At 41.1% G+C, this 17,500-nt stretch overlaps 1 protein-coding gene across 1 annotated transcript in view; it reads left to right on the forward strand.

Moving 5' to 3' along the window:
- LOC137655568 (uncharacterized) overlaps positions 1 to 17,500 on the forward strand; it is a 346,296-nt gene that overhangs the window by 163,604 nt on the left and 165,192 nt on the right. The window contains exons 11-13 of the mRNA XM_068389468.1: positions 9,475 to 9,610; positions 10,119 to 10,246; positions 13,058 to 13,292. Of these exons, the coding sequence (XP_068245569.1) occupies positions 9,475 to 9,610; positions 10,119 to 10,246; positions 13,058 to 13,292 (499 nt within the window). The remainder of the gene's footprint in view (positions 1 to 9,474; positions 9,611 to 10,118; positions 10,247 to 13,057; positions 13,293 to 17,500) is intronic.

Below are 17,500 nucleotides of genomic sequence, written 5' to 3' on the forward strand. Positions count from 1 at the left end.
TTTGGGAGGCCTTCTCTTATCCACGAGAGAGATTGTTCAGTAACCAATTATTTTTTTGTACGCTAAGGGTTGGGGGAAAGCATAGTCCTAGGTGATGTCCTCCTTCGGGAGAACGTTCCTCTCATTCGCGAGAGAAAGCTTTTGATAGAGTTTTGTGGAGCAGACTCCCTCTCCAGAGGATCTTGCTAGACCTTACAGATTCGGGAGTCCGTCGGGAGGTGGAGTTTCTGGCCCCTCTTCTCCTTGGGCTTTCTCCTCCCCCTGCAGTAGGAGACACCCTTTTGAACCTTCGTGTTTTCACAGGTGCTGCGATCTGTTGATCTGACTTTGGTCTTGTGGCCGATGCCAGACGTTGCTTTTCTTCCAAAAGTGGTAGGAGAGCAAAGTTCTGGGCATGTTCCTCCTCCGGGGGAAACTCTCGCGTTTGTGGTCTTGTGAGGCTCATACATTGGTCTTGCTTGACCGCAGGCCTTCAGGCTCTCTTTGATTAGAGCCTTCGGGCTCTCGCAAACCAGGACCTTTGGGTCCTTGTCTCGTTAAGTGCTAGGACCTGCGGGACACTGAACCTTTGAGCTCTGGTTACGTTGAACCTTCGGGTTCTCGCAACCTGGAACCTCCCGGTCCTCGTCACGTTGAGCCTTCGGTCTCTTGTGACACTGAGCTCTTGGGTTCAGGTTATGTGGAGCCTTACGGCTCTCATAACCCGAGACCTTCGAGTCCTTGTCGCGTTGAGCTTACGGGTTCTTGCGGCCTGAAACCTTCGGGTTCCAGTTGCGTTGAGCTCTTGGGTTCCAACAATTCTGGTTACGTTGAGCCTTTGAGGGTTTGTACCACCCGTCACACTGAGCTTCAGGTTCTTGTGGCCTTGAATCTTCGGGTTCCTGTTGCGTTGAGCCTGTGAGCTCTCGCAGCCCCGGTTACGCTGAGCCGTCGAGTAATAGTGGCCAAAAACCTTTGGGTTCCAGTTGCGCCGAGTCTTCCTGATCTCACAACCCCAGTTACCCAGAACCCTCGGGTTCTCGTGGCCTGTAACCTTTGGGTTCCAGTTTCAGGAGCCTTCGGGCTTTCATAACCCGGAGTCTTTGTCTCTGGTTGCGGTGAGCCTTCGGGCTGTCATAACCCCAGTCTTACGGAATCTTCGGTTTCTTGTGACCTGTGTCACATTGAGCCTTTGGGCTCTCATGTTGCGTATCACGCTGAGCCTTCGGGCTTTCGTGTCTTGTATCTCACTGAGCCTTTGGGCTCTTGTGCCACCTGTTACGTTGAGCTTTCGGGCTCTCGTAACTTGGAGTCTTCGGTCTCCTGTTGCGAGGAGCCTTCAGGCTCTCGCAACTCCGGTTGTGCTGAACCTCCGGGCTCTCATGTCGCGTGTCATCCTGAGCCTTTGGACTCTTGTGCCACCTGTTACGTTGAGCCTTTGGGCTCTCGTAACCCGGAGTCTTCGGTCCCCAGTTGCGTGGAGCCTTAGGGCTCTTGCAACCTGCGTCACGCTGAGCCTTTGAACTCTTGTGCTGCACTTTATGCTGAGCCTTTGAGTTCTCGTAACCCTTGTTATATTGAGCCTTATGGCTCACGTAAAGTGGTTTCCTATCTTTTGTAACCCTCGACCTTTGGGTCCTCGTCGCGCAGACCCTATGGACTCGCCTGATAAGGTTCTCATCCAGTTTTCGAATTCCCATGATACAGAACTCCTCGGTTCTAGTTGCGTCAAATCTCACAATTTGCGTGACCCAGAGCTTATACTGTAAGCTCTGTGGTTGACCCTCCCCACGGGTTTGGTCATCCAGTCCATGCTCATTCTTATGCTGCATCACGTGCAGAACAAGAGTCGCCAACAGAGCAACGTCATGTTACGTGTAACTCCACTATACGCTCCCAGCTGATTGCTATGAGTTAACTAGGCTGATCTCGCCAGCTCCGTTTCTTTCGTTTTTGGACGAACCACAGTCTTCTTCCCCCCACCCCTCCCACAAACTAGTGGTTGGTATAGCAGGCGGTTCTTGGTCGTCTCTCGTCACCGAGAAACCCTTGCCCTCTGCGAGATCAGCGTCAATGTTGCTACTGCTGGGACGGAAGCACAGCAGAAAAAATTTTTACATTCCAGTTCGATTCTTTCTGGCAGGCCTTGTCTGGATTAGACAGTAGTTTTTCTCGCTAGCAAGAAAACGTTCGATGGCAACCCCATAAGAGAAAGCAGTCGATGGCAACCCCATGCAAACCTGTCTAATGTATGGTTTTGTTGAGCAAACCCTCACATAATAATCTAAACCCTTTTTTAGGAAACACTCGTTCCCGAGTAGTATTACATAACTTTGGTAGGTGTTTGATCCAAGGCTAGGCAGGATCAGGAGATGATAGTCAGCGTGGTTTCATTATCGAGGCTTTCAGTCCCGCTGATAACGTATTCTGATTATCCTCATAGCAGACTTGACTGCAGCCTTGCCTCTCCCATTTGACTGCAGATAGGCATATGTCAACTCTCCATCTCCTGTAGAAGGCATCATTTCTTCGCTCACCAGGTTGGTGCTGCCGTCCATAGACAATTGTTCAGGTGCTCCTCATCGAGTGAAGTAATGCCTAAGTTTTTTCATGACTTTTGCAGATGAGGTGCCGTTAGGGAAGTGGGCTATTTATAGCCAGCCTGTAAGCCTGTCACAATATGCCATATAAGTGTGTCCTTCAAGCTGAAACAGGTCCGTGACAGTCTGATGGAACAGATACTCTGGGGCAGGGGTAATTTTCATAACTTCGGCAGGCAGTGATGGTGAGTGGGCGTCGCACGATGTACACCGGGAATGATGATGCTGGAGGCCACCGTCGATGCCCGGCCAATAGACCGAATGTGTCTTTTTCTCAACATTGTATCTAGGCCTTGATGTCCAGCATTAAGGTTGGCAGTTATCTGATGGCAGAGCCCTTCGGGAATGACAAGGCGAATGCAGTTGTCATTAAAGCAGTATGTGACCAGGTTGCCAGATATAAATTTAGATAAATGTTCTCTTAAACCATAGAAGCACCTCAAACATGCAATTTCTTGAGATTTCTTCGGGTTCCAGTCTCCCGTCAGTCCCCTGTAGTCACTCGAGCCACTAGTAGCTGATATGGTGGGTCATCCAGGGCTGCCTCTTCAACAGTTTTCCCATATGTGCACTGCTGACACCATAGCAATCGTTAATTCTTCGTTGAAACTCATCCTGTCTATCTGGTGCCTTCCTCAGGACAGAAAATAGTGGGGAGAGTCGACAGCATGATTTCTCTTGCCTGGTAGGTATTTAACGTTGAAATTATACAATGTTTTCTCCTTCAATCTAAATACAGTAATCTGGGGTTGGTAATATCGCTGAGACTTCTATTGCCTAGTAACTTGACTAAAGGGTGGTGGTCCGTGACACTGGTCAAGTTCGGGCAACCCAATAAGAATAATCGTGCCTTTTTCAAGTATCAGGCTACCGCAAGGGCTTCCCCCTCCACAGCTGCATACCCAGACTTGGCGGGCGTGAGGAAACGACTGTCATAAAGCACCATTCTCCAAACATCTCTACATCAGAAGGGGTTTTCAACGGAGGTAAAACTGCAATGTTGTTGGAGGATGACGAAGCCCACGCCCTCCTTACTCCAGCAACAGTTGGCCGCAGCTTATCGTAGTAGGTGAGGCCGTCCTTGGCCAACTTGCAGACGGTGTCTTGCAATTGACGAAACTTCTCCTGAAGGTGCTCATCCCAATAGATCTGTTTGCCTGAGGGCTTTTCAGTAGGTCTCTAAAGTGGGTCATAATTGCCGCTGTTGTCCGGAAGGAGGCCAGCTGATTGACTAAACCATACCATGACCTGATCTCGGATATTGTGGACTTTTGATGGCAGATAAACAATTTTCTGAAGGCATGTAGGAGTCCCAACCAACGTCAAACCAGACAGATTCCACTTCTTTCTTACAGAACTTAAATTTTTCTGGTTTCAAAGTGATACCTTTATATGCACAGACTGCAAGGAAGTCATACTCATGCCAGAAGGCCCCTTCTAGGCTCAAATCATCATACTCATGCCAGAAGGCCCCTTCTACGCTCAAATCATAGAGGTGTGAGTCGTCCACACACTTGAACTTCCTGGGTACTTCTTCAATGACATCATCGAAATGGCGTGTATATGTGTCGAAGGCAGAACAATGTCCCATTGGTGTCCTTCGATATTGATACTTGCCCCAAGGTGTGATGAATATAGTTAGGGGTATGCTTTCCTTGTCTCTCTCGGTGTTGAAAGTCGTACTTGAAAAATGGGCTAACCTGTTGAGATACTACCGCTAGAAAGTTATGGTGTCCTTTAACTGGCCAGACAGTACTACTTTGCACCCTTCTCTCTGGTTACGGTTCATTTTTCCTTTGCCTACACATACACCGAATAGTCTGGCCTATTCCTTACAAATTCTCCTCTGTCCTCATACACCTGACAACACTGACATTACCAAAGAATTCCTCTTCATCCAAGGGGTTAACTACTACACTGTAATTGTTCAGTAGCTACTTTCCTCTTGGTAAGGGTAGAAGAGAGACTTTAGTTATGGTAAGCAGCTCTTCTAGGAGAAGGACACTCCAAAATCAAACCATTGTTCTCTAGTCTTGTAGTGCCATAGCCTATGTACCATAGTATTCCAATGTCTTGGGTTAGAGTTCTCTTACTTGAGGGTACACTTGGGCACACTATTCTCTTATTTATCTTCCTCTTGTTTTGTTAAAGTTTTTATAGTTTATATAGGAAATATTTATTTTGGTGGTGTTTTTGTTCTTTAAAATATTTTATTTTTCCTTGTTTCCTTTCCTCATTGGGCTACATTTCTCTGTTGGAGCCCTTGGGCTTATAGCATCTTGCTTTTCCAACTAGGGTTGTAGCTTAGCAAGTAATAATAATAACCAGTTTTCTAATCTGGTAATATTCTCCTCACTAGGGAGAAATGGAATGGTCGATGGTCTTGCAGGTTGATCGGTTGCTTCGACTAATGTATGGGTTGCACTCGCTGCTGTGGGGGCGGAGTCCGTGAATAGGCGTGTTTTGGAAACTTTTCTGGCAAAAGAGCAAGTTTCTTACAAACGTTGTGTGCCTCCCCTTGTATTCTATGGTACAAGAGGTCAACCCTAAACACTTCAGATACAGGTTTGCCAAGTCTTGCAATTCTCCCTTCAACCTCAACTTAGCTGGTTTCATGTTTAACGTCGCAAGAATAGCGGGTCCCGCAACACAAACCTGGTCACCAGTGTCTGGCACCAGTCATACACAGGACCACTCTTCCAAGTTGGCCAAGCATACATAGACACGAATAGTGAGTTGCAGGGACGGCTCATTCAGCAACCTTGTCTCTGCCCGCTATGACAATTGCGATCAATGTGCTCGCTATGTCCAATTCCACTGCCAGACCACTAACGTTATTCCTGGTGCTCCTCCCCCTGCAACAATTCTTCAGGTGTCCAGTTTTACTGCACCTGTGACATGTCATTTTTCTCGCGGGACATGAGGACTACCCAGGGGTATGACGAGTGCCACAATTACCACAGGAGCGTGATTGTACTTTTACAGGGGTGCTCCTGTCATAATTACTAAGGGTGTCTGCCATTTCGGGTTCAAACACACTGGCAGCAGCTGCTTTACGGGAGCTGCTAAGCCGTGCCCTGTTTCAAAGGCCGTCGTCAAGAGTGGCCTCGGATGTACTGCACATGACTGAAGGAGTTGATATCATAAATATCATTGCATTATGGAATTACTTACCTTATGAGCCCTTATCATTTTGGCCTCACATGAGCTTACACAAAAGCGCGTATTCAAATAAATCCTGCTTACAATTAGGACATGTGAAGGCACAATCAGTAGTCTTTTGCTTACACTTAATAGAATAATCATTAAAGGACTCGCTAGGCTCTTGGGCCAAATCGAAAAACTTTAGCCACTGCACTGCTTGATTAGAAGCTTTTACTACCATTTGCTTAACCGCATTGAATGCCCCTTCAGTAGACAGGGCACTCCACTGGGCGTCAGTATACCTAGAATCAAGGGCACATTGCAATATCGGGACACAATGCAGCCTTGTAATGAACTGCGTCATTAGGCTCCAACTAACATAGCTGCAACCAACACTCATTGACCGTTTCCAAGATATGAAGGCTGCAGGGGGCACCTCAGCCTCACACTTTTCCGGAGCCGCTGACGAAAGGATCCTTTGTTGGGAGACATTGCTACCTCAGCCTGAAGATTCTGGATGGCTTGTTGCTGGGTTTGTAACATTTGGTGAGCCTGCAGTATGGAATCTGGCGATATTCTGATGCCGGTTCCTGAGGTTCCTGTCCTTGCAATCCTGCTCCTAGGGGGTGTAAATGAGGGTCGTTTTGGCAGTGGTGCCATGCTGTGCTATGGTTATTACTGTAGGTCTTCTTTTTCTTCTCATTCACTGCACCATGTTGAATCTAAGGCAATGTGGGATCAGGAAATGATAGTCAGCGTGGTTTTGTATCTTCATTGTAACTGATTCTCAGCGGAAGGAAGTACAGATAGCCTAACAAGTAGCCTCATCTTGACACTTCTTACAGTGGGTGTTAGTTGAAAATTCATAAAGGCCATAAGAACTACTCCTGGGATGCATGCGCACTCTCCAAGACAAAACCTTTAAGGGTATTGCCACAAACACAGTTTCTACCGATAGAGTCAGCCGCATGCCGTCATTGTGCTCCTGGGCACAATGAATTCCCGTTTTACACAATAGGCTTCCGAGACATTTTATTTCATCTTTTCATTACGTGTACGAACGTTACAAACCCTGCCCACAATGCGCCAGACAAATTTGAAAGCGTATGAACGTAGGCAAGCCCCTCCCGCAAGGAGGGTAGGCAAATCAAGAGAGGAATGATCGCTACAATAACTCTGTTTTGTTTGTGGTCATAGGCACTCACATCTTCAGAAATACTACCGGTAGCCTACGATCAAAAATTCCACGGGCAATAACCTTGCGATTTGCCGCACACATATTATTCCCTCGACTGGGCTCAAATTAGTTTTCAAACGTTTACCAGGAGGCAAAGATTACACATGCGCTACCGCAGATGGGCAGGTACATATGCATGCAAGCGATCTTGCTGCCCATAAGGGCTATAGACCATCTTACAATTAAGACACTGTTCTAATAAGCTGGAATGGCTATATCCCCTACGGAAAACCAGGTTATACATTACTCGTCTACCTTCCCGTAACCAGACATACATACTGCATATGCGATATGCCATTATAGGCACTTCCTTCTTTTCTTTCTGATCAAAGGTCTTGGTTTTTAGAAATGCTTGAACAGAAAACTTCTCGTAAGTGTATCCATTCCCTAGAAAGGAACATTCATTACTTAGGCCAGTTTATACTGATAGACAAAGAAATACAATAGCTTTTCATTTTTTATAAGATGATCTATGTTACAGCTTAGTTCCGGACACTACTATAATTCAAGCTTGGGCCGTATGTTTGTCCTGCTCCCCAGTGTTACTGGTCCGTAGATAGACTTATGCACGTATTACCTGTCCAACATAGATTGAAGATACGTCTCAATCTTATTCTTTGGGATTAGATGGGTGTGTTCGGTAGTTATCGACCGGTGTCTTGTCCGAAAAGCGCAATCTATAAGGAGATTCGCTGTACTGTAATAACCTAAGTAGTACTGGCTACCTGGTTTACCAATTTGTATCATTCTTACCTGGGCAATCCCACTAGATTGGTGGGAGGACAGGATCCTTCCCTCCTTCATAGCAGAAGTTTGTAATCGGTCGCACATCTTGACATAAACTCGAGATGTTTTCTTACTACGCAATCTCTCGACCCCTCTGTCGAACTGAGGAGCATTGACTTGTCACTTGAGAGCCAAGGCTGCTTGTTCCACTCAGGGAACTTGATATCCCTCATGGAAGGGAACAACAGTTACAATCCTGGGATATTGTTGACCACCATACGGGGTAATTGGTTAACCAGGTAGTCCAGTGCCCTTATAATTTTCCGATAATCGGAGGAGGAAAACTTTTTTCTTATGGGTCCAAGGGTGCCTCAAGTCGAAATGGAATCGAGCAATTTATTTCCTGGACACCCTGGTTCAACTAAGGTTAGAAGAACTGATGGACCTCAGATGGTGGTGGCAAACGAGAATCTCTGCAAAGAGACCAATCTGCTTGTCCCCCCTCTGGAACTGATGCTCTTTTCGGATGCACTAAAAGAAAGGGGGGGCCCATATGCCGCACCATTCCATTTCCGTTCTTTGGTCCAAATCAGAAAGGTACCAGCGTATAGATCTCTTAGAGAACCATCTAGCAGTAGAAATACTTGGACAGAAGACTGCTAGGTGTCTCTATCCGCTTGAGTCATTCCTGGGAACAGGAATGTGCTTGCAGACAATCTGAGCAGTGTGACTCAGATAGTGGGCTCCGAGTATTTTTGAATCATTCAGTAGCCAACAAAGTCTTAACTGTGTTGGGTTCTCGGACTGTGGACCTGTTCGCAATGGCCCTGAACTTCACGAAGGCTTCCGCTCTACTGTTCCCCAGTCCCGGATCCCCAGGCTCTCTTGCAAGATGCATTCCAACAATGGTGGGACAGCATAGATGTGTATGCATTTCCTCCGTTCTGTCTGATGAGAAAGTCCTCAACAAAGTCAGGATAAGCAAGAACTTATCAATGACTCCAATAGCCCCGCTATGGCATCACGCAGAATGGTTCCCGGCCCTTTTGCAGCTCCCGATGGAGCCTCCGAAGAAACTTCCTCCGTGACACTATCTACTAAAACAGCCACATGCCAATATCTTCCATGAAGTTGTAGCTTTGCTATGACTTCACGCTTGGAGACTGTCCAGCACTTCCTCTCTCAGAGGCGCTTTTCGTAACAAATTGCGGATAGGATGTCCATACACCTCAGACGCTTTAAGCGTCGGTCTTCCAGGTGAAGTGGTCGGGTTTTTGTGACTGGTGTCATGGAAGGGGTATCACTCCCCTTAATGCCTCTATTCTTAGTACTTATCCTAGTGAGGAGTCTGAGGGGTTGTCTTAAAAGAATGGCAGCAGCTCACCCCCCTGTATCAGCACTAAAAGTACTGCCAGAAAGCAAAATGGGTGCTCAACCCAGGTGTGTGAGTGACCGAGGTCGTTGACTACCCCCCACCAGCTAACTAGCAGTTTGGGGTGGTTATCCCATGCTAAAATCATAATTGCTCGTTTTTCAGCTTCACTGAAAGCAATGCCCTTGTAAACAGCTCCAGGTTTTGTTTGTTAGGAAAAATACATATTACTTAAAAATGTCATATTTGATTGGATAACAATACCTTTTATTTGTTGCAGATAGTTTTACCTAGATTAATTGCTTATCCTCCTCTTATGTTCTCAGTAATTCTTTCTTTGTATGGAGAACTTTTGAACTTGCAAGTTTATCAAATATCTTATCACCTTGAATTATAATTGAATACAATCTCCAAAGTTCCAGGGAGGAAGCAAAGGCTCATTTCACTGTGGATGATTTAAATTTCTCAAAAATACCACCGAAAGAGGAGTGGGATTCTATTTTCAATACCTCGGTCACTTTGGTTAAACGGAGGCGCTTCCCAGTAGTTGAGGTTAGTCTCCGTAAACTTTTTCTATTGTGCTGTACAATCTAATTGTTTATCATAACTGAAAGGGGCTGGATCATAAGGGTTATTTGATTTGGTTATTTTCTTACGGAGGAAGTTCCATTGTTACTTGCATAAAGCAGGCAGTATAATTGAGAGAGGACCTATTTTAATTTGAACCCTAGTTTTACTACTCTTATCCTAACCCTCAAAAATTGTAATGATTATTATATAATTAACAACCATTTTGGGTTAAATTCTATAGCATTGTTGTTTGTAACAACCATTTGGTGTTAAATCCAACAGTATTGTTTGAAATTGAATGAAGTTTGAAATGTATAAAGAATGGAAAGCAAAGGGTAAGGTTTTCATTGATAATATACTGGTTGTAATATTTTTCATTAAATAACCCCATCAAACCTGATGGTTCCATGCCTTTCTATACAATTATATTATAATGTTCAGGTATTTTGTATTATAAAGAACTGATTGAATGTTTAAATTATTTTCCTAGCTCACAGCTTATAGTACCGAGTCCAGACTGACTCTAAATTGCTCTGTGATCGGCTCACCTCCCTTACAGTTCAGGTTTTACAAGGATTCACACCTAATACTTCTCAGAGATATCACAGAAGAATTGAGGTTAGTAGTAAAGTTTCTCATTCAATACTGTAACTGTGCCAAGGTAAATATAACAGATTAAGATTACTAGTTTTTTTATTCCAAGTGCTCGTTCTAGAGAACAAGGATGTTGAAAATTCTTGTCAACCCAGCATACCTATGCTTTCATAATACTGGAGATTGTACAGTTGAATTAGAATGTTACTCATCTTAATGAAGGCAAGAGCTCTCTTACTTTAAATTGTAAACATTAATTTTTTTATCCTAACTGCTTGCTTTTGAAAAAGGTGTGGTTCTTAAATCACATGATTTAGATATTTGATTAATTTGCAAAACCTGTTCCACATCCGTATTATATATAGGAATATCCTCAGAAAAATATTTTGGTATAGAAGACCTTTCAACCATTGGGATATTACTTGATAAAGTTTCAACAGCAGTAGCAGCAACAGCCCTACAAACAGTGGGCACAAGAACCCAAGCAAAAGTGATTGTTCCTCTTTGAAATTTTTTGTATGAATGATACCAGTGTTAGTAGAAAGCTTCCATTAGATGATTCAGGCAATTACCCCTTTCATTCCTTAACAATTTTTAAATTTTTAGCCTAATTGTGATAGTTGATTAAACTAATAAGAGCAATCCTGGTTAAAAGTCTTATCTATTCTTTCATATGTACTAGCTATTACTACTGACCCTGATGTTCTTTCTCTTCCTGAAAATTTTTTAACGAAAGTGAACTTTAGTATTTTCATGTCCGGATATGATAGAAATTAAAAATTATTGGAAAATTAAAAAGTACATTTAACTTCAAGGAATAGAATTGCCTCTAAAGGGTGAATAATTATGCTCCAGAATAAGCTATAAAAGTGAAGAGATTCCCAAAGTTTCCTTGTTTTAAGAAAAAAAAAATGACACTGGACAGTGCCATGTAGAAATTAAATCTAACTTTGTTACAAGATCACCTCTTAATGTTGCATCCACACAGGTGGTAATTAAGCTGGAGCAGGCAAGAGAAGGGTGAAGCTTGAAAGGAAAATATTTTTAAGCTTTTTAATAAGATTACTTGCCCTATCATCCTATGCACATCTGCCGGTACACAGCCCAAGGTGCGGGAGAGATTGTTTCTTAAGTTTTATAATAGGAGCATTTAAAAGATCATTTTGTAGGAAACATTGATTCCGTTACTTTGTATTGTATGGAGAATGAGAATCTTTGGTTACTTTAAATTACTTGATCATTAATCAGATGGGTTTCTCTTAAAGAGAAATAAAAAAATAAAGCACCATGATATGAAAAGACTATTGAAGAGCACCTGTGTTGAAAAGAATATTGAAGCTTTGTTTAGATTGTGAGAAATATTGTTATTAGAATTAGATTCTATTCTATAAATAAAATTTTTTTAGTTTTATGAATGTGATGAGTTATTTGAAGGAACCTCAATATTAAAAAAAATTTAAAGAAAGAAGTTAAAATGGAGGGAAAAATATTGGTTGAAGATAAGTGTAAAGCTCTACAATATTTGGGAGGCACCACAGCTATCTAATGTTGACAAATAAAGTGCAATATAGTGGAAAAGAAATCTAAAATATGAAGGATTTATCCTTGGAAGAAATTAAGATAATTTAACAAGAAAGTACCTTTAAGTGGAAAAAAGAATACAGTGAGAGGAAAACCCAAGGGGACACAAAATACCACCATTATTATTATTATTATTATTATTATTATTATTATTATTATTATTATTATTATTTTCAATTTCATTTTCATATTTATATTTATATTTATTTTTTTATTTTTATATTTATATATCTATATTTATTTTTATTTTTATTTTTATTTTTATTTTTGTTTTTTGTAATTTTTTATTTTTATTTTTTTATTATTTTTTTTTTTTTATTATTTATTTTGTCATCCTTTGCTAAGCTAAAACCCTAGCTGGAAAAGCAGGATGCTCTTATAAGCCTAAGGACTAACATCCCAGTAAGGAAAGAAAATAAGGAAATGATTAAACTACAAGAGAAGTAATTAACAAAGTAAAATAACTACTAAGTAGTAGAGCAAAGAATTACTTCATATTCTAAAGATGGCCATTTTGTAATGAAGAGAAGACTATAACCATATAAGTATTAAACTGGGTAATCCCCTTTGCTACTCAGAAATTTCAGAAATATCAGAAGTAATAAAAAATCGTAAGTCTAAATTTAAGATGATTATATAGGAAGAGTTTGTATGCTTGATCAAATGAATATTTGAAATTTTACATGACTTACCACCCATAGAAAAAATACTGTAACTGGAAAAGATGAAGAAAGAAAATATGAACAGCTAGAAAAATGAAGAAAAATGAATAAGTAGAAAAGGTTAATAGAAAGTCTATTGAAGTTGAGACTGTATTAATTTTCAATACTGATTAGCATTAAGAACTATCAGGTGTTACCGCTACTACTACTGATACTAGCGCTAATACTGTTATAGTAAATAAAAGCGCTGAACAGTTTTACATGCAGTTAATACTTGAGGAACATTTTATTTGTATTGTACTGTGTTCTTAAAATCTTATCCCTTTCTCAATCATTTAAGATATTGAAATTTTATGCAATTCTAGTTGGAGAATGAGACGTAAACCATTTGGTAATGTAGGTAGGAAAGGGGGAAAATGGAACAAGAACTTGAAGTAGATATTTATGACCAGTTTGAATTTTTATGCACTGACTAGTAATTTTTGCTTGATTTGATCATGTTTTTTTTTTCTAATAGATTTTCTCACATTTCTGTACCAAAATTAAGATTATTAGGTATTAATTCAATCTTATTTAACAACTTTATTTCTAGTGGTTACGAGACCGTTGATTATGAGGCTGTACGGGTACACATAGAAAGGGGCGTCAACAGTAGGATCATTGTCATGGTTGTTGATTTGAAGAACTATGACCCTGTCATTGACTGGGGCACTTACACATGTGCTGTTACCTCTAAGAATGGGACCAACTCAAAAAGCTCAGTTATCAATGGTATGACAGGTCCATTTAAAATGGAGATTTTACCGGAGGTCATCATTGCAGAGAAGGTAAGATTGTCTATGAGGATATTGTTAGTAGCACTTTATCATATTGCCCTAGTGTTCTAATAATTCTTTAGTTCAATGTTGCAAAAAATTTCATCCTGCATTTTTATTAGAATTGTCATGGATGATAGTACAATATACTAAATAATATGAATTATGTCTCCCTTAATCTTTTCAACGTCTGGGTTTACTAAGCTTCCTCTTTTACCATTAGATTTATAAAGAGAGCATAGGAATGTTATTTGATATCTAATCCTGCAATTTATAGTAATTGTTGTTTTCCATGTTACACAGAATCATGGTAAAGCCAAATTGAAGAACTTTGAGCTTTGTAAAGGAAAATGCCATTGGCTGATTCAATTTAGAGATAATAGTACCTCCTTTCCTCATTCTTCAATATATTCGAACTCTTATAGGGAAAAAAAAAAACACTTGTGTAATACTATGGAGTTCCCTCTTTTGTTGCTCTTACTCCTTTCCACTAGTTCATTTCAGTATGTCTTTCTCCGTTCATGTCTTTTATCAACTGTGCTATTTATTATTTCAGCATCTCTAGGCTCAGGTAGTCTGAATTATCCTCTATAAATCATTAAGCATTATGTTAGTCCTTGAAGTTTTTTCATCTTTTGCAAGACTGTTTGACAAATGGTCCTATATGTAAGACTCACTGCTTCATTCATTTGTAACATTTGTGGTTAAATGTTTTCTCTTTTCTGGTGGTTAGTGACGGGAATCTCTTCTCAACTCGTCCCAATTTTATCATTGAAGACTGACTCCAAATTGCTCATTTTGTTGGTCATGGTGAGATGATTTTATCCTTCCAAAAGCATCTGCATTTTTTCTCAATATACCATATTTGACAGCGTATAGGACACTTTTTCAAAATTTTGGCTCAAAAAATTGCCTGTGTCTTATGCATTATAGGGAAAATTTGAGATCTCCTCTAGGCCAAGGTTAATCTTCTCTCTGATGCTCACTAACTCGGCTTGTGCTCGGTTCTAATACCTGCCCTAAACTCCATCATCCTTATTTAATTTAGTAAAAGAAAATTTTGTTGGGATTGCAAGTGATGTATGTGGCAAGAAGGTTGTTGGAGGCAGCATGAGGAAGGGCAGTGAATGGTGGAATGAAGGAGTGAAGGTAAAAGTGGAAGAGAAAAAGAGGGCTTTTGAAGAATGGCTGCAGAATAATAGTATAGAGAAGTATGAAAAATATAGAGAGAAAAATGTGGAAGTAAAGCGCAAGGTACGTGAGGCAAAGAGGGCAGCTGACCTGAGGTGGGGTCAGGGATTGGGTCAGTCATATGAAGAGAATAAGAAGAAGTTTTGGAAAGAAGTGAAGAGAGTAAGGAAGGCTGGCGGAAGAATTGAAGAGACAGTGAAAGATGGAAATGGAAGGTTGTTAAAAGGAGAGGAGGCAAGGAAAAGGTGGGCGGAATATTTTGAAAGTTTGCTGAATGTTGAGGATAATAGGGAGGCAGATATAATTGCTGTTCCAGGTGTTGAGGTGCCAGTGATGGGAGATGAGAATGAGAGAGAGATTACAATAGAGGAAGTGAGGAGAGCACTAGATGAAACGAGAGTAGGAAAAGCATCTGGTATGGATGGTGTGAAAGCTGAGATGTTGAAGGAAGGGGGTGTGACTGTACTTGAATGGTTGGTGAGATTGTTTAATGTGTGTTTTGTGTTGTCAATGGTACCAGTAGATTGGGTTTGTGCATGTATTGTACCACTATATAAGGGTAAGGGAGATGTGCATGAGTGTTGTAATTCAAGAGGTATTAGTTTGTTGAGTGTAGTTGGAAAAGTGTATGGTAGAGTATTGATTAATAGGATTAAGGATAAAACAGAGAATGCAATCTTGGAAGTACAGGGTGGTTTTAGAAGAGGTAGGGGTTGTATGAATCAGATTTTTACAGTTAGGCAGATATGCGAGAAATATTTAGCAAAAGGTAAGGAGGTGTATGTTGCGTTTATGGATCTGGAGAAAGCATATGATAGAGTTGATAGGGAAGCAATGTGGAATGTGATGAGGTTATATGGAGTTGGTGGAAGGTTGTTGCAAGCAGTGAAAAGTTTCTACAAAGGTAGTAAAGCATGTGTTAGAATAGGAAATGAAGTGAGTGATTGGTTTCCGGTGAGAGTGGGGCTGAGACAGGGATGTGTGATGTCGCCGTGGTTGTTTAACTTGTATGTTGATGGAGTGGTGAGAGAGGTGAATGCTCGAGTGCTTGGACGAGGATTAAAACTGGTAGGCGAGAATGACCATGAATGGGAGGTAAATCAGTTGTTGTTTGCGGATGATACTGTACTGGTAGCAGACACAGAAGAGAAGCTTGACCGACTAGTGACAGAATTTGGAAGGGTGTGTGAGAGAAGGAAGTTGAGAGTTAATGTGGGTAAGAGTAAGGTTATGAGATGTACGAGAAGGGAAGGTGGTGCAAGGTTGAATGTCATGTTGAAGGGAGAGTTACTTGAGGAGGTGGATCAGTTTAAGTACTTGGGGTCTGTTGTTGCAGCAAATGGTGGAGTGGAAGCAGATGTACGTCAGAGAGTGAATGAAGGTTGCAAAGTGTTGGGGGCAGTTAAGGGAGTAGTAAAAAATAGAGGGTTGGGCATGAATGTAAAGAGAGTTCTATATGAGAAAGTGATTGTACCAACTGTGATGTATGGATCGGAGTTGTGGGGAATGAAAGTGACGGAGAGACAGAAATTGAATGTGTTTGAGATGAAGTGTCTAAGGAGTATGGCTGGTGTATCTCGAGTAGATAGGGTTAGGAACGAAGTGGTGAGGGAGAGAACGGGTGTAAGAAATGAGTTAGCGGCTAGAGTGGATATGAATGTGTTGAGGTGGTTTGGCCATGTTGAGAGAATGGAAAATGGTTGTTTGCTAAAGAAGGTGATGAATGCAAGAGTTGATGGGAGAAGTACAAGAGGAAGGCCAAGGTTTGGGTGGATGGATGGTGTGAAGAAAGCTCTGGGTGATAGGAGGATAGATGTGAGAGAGGCAAGAGAGCGTGCTAGAAATAGGAATGAATGGAGAGCGATTGTGACGCAGTTCCAGTAGGCCCTGCTGCTTCCTCCGGTGCCTTAGATGACCGCGGAGGTAGCAGCAGTAGGGGACTCAGCATTATGAAGCTTCATCTGTGGTGGAAATGTGGGAGGTTGGGCTGTGGCACCCTAGCAGTACCAGCTGAACTCGGTTGAGTCCCTGGTTAGGCTGAAGGAACGTAGAGAGTAGAGGTCCCCTTTTTTGTTTTGTTTCATTGTTGGTGTCGGCTACCCCCCAAAATTGGGGGAAGTGCCTGGGTATATGTATGTACTATTACCGGTGGTTTAAAAATCAATTCATGAAAATGACACCAATGTAATCCAAAGTGCTGTGACTTGCGTTAAATAAACATCGGCTGACAAAATGTAAAAATTGAATCATGGCTGCATTCTCAGAATCCTTAAAATTTTTCTTTCCTTAACCTTTGATCATTTTAATGGTATCTTAGTAACTGTTGTGATTAAATTTAGATTAGCATATTTATTTTTCATTAAAGATCCACCATGATTCGAATTATCCTTACTCTTTCTCCAATCAAGCACCATCTTCTCCGTCTCATCATACTGTCATTAGTAGTGCTTTGTTATTGTTGACTAAACACAAGAAAATGGTTTTCCTGTTATGCGAAGTGTAGGAATTTTTATGGATAAAACAAATAAAATATTTGTAATAACATCTTAACTAAAACCTCATATTATCATTAGTTATTACTTGCATGTGTAAATGTGTTCATTTGTTCGTTATTTATGATCCGCAATGAAATGTAAACAAAACAATGTTTTCTGTTTTAGGCAGCGTTTATTAGGAAAAACTTTTTATAGAATTGCTTCTATTTCATTTATTTTGAATTACTAAGGATAGTGTAAAACAAAATTAATACAGTAGCAGCATTATTATTACATAACCAATACTTGGTAAGATATGTTGCTGCAAAAGCTAACTTATACACGTGTAAATGCGTTAGTTTGTTTGTTATGATCTGGGATGAAAATTAAGCAAAGCGTTGGTTTCTGTTTTATGTGGTGTACTGGCATGTTTAGCAAAAGCATGATATAAAATTGTCTTTAATTTATTTTGGATTTTTAAGTACTGTAAACAGCAAAAGCTAGCCTATTCAGTGATATTTTTGTAATTTACCAGTCATCTTACACAGCAGATGA

This window comes from Palaemon carinicauda, chromosome 16 (genome assembly GCF_036898095.1).
Source record: "Palaemon carinicauda isolate YSFRI2023 chromosome 16, ASM3689809v2, whole genome shotgun sequence".
Classification (NCBI taxonomy): domain Eukaryota; kingdom Metazoa; phylum Arthropoda; class Malacostraca; order Decapoda; family Palaemonidae; genus Palaemon; species Palaemon carinicauda.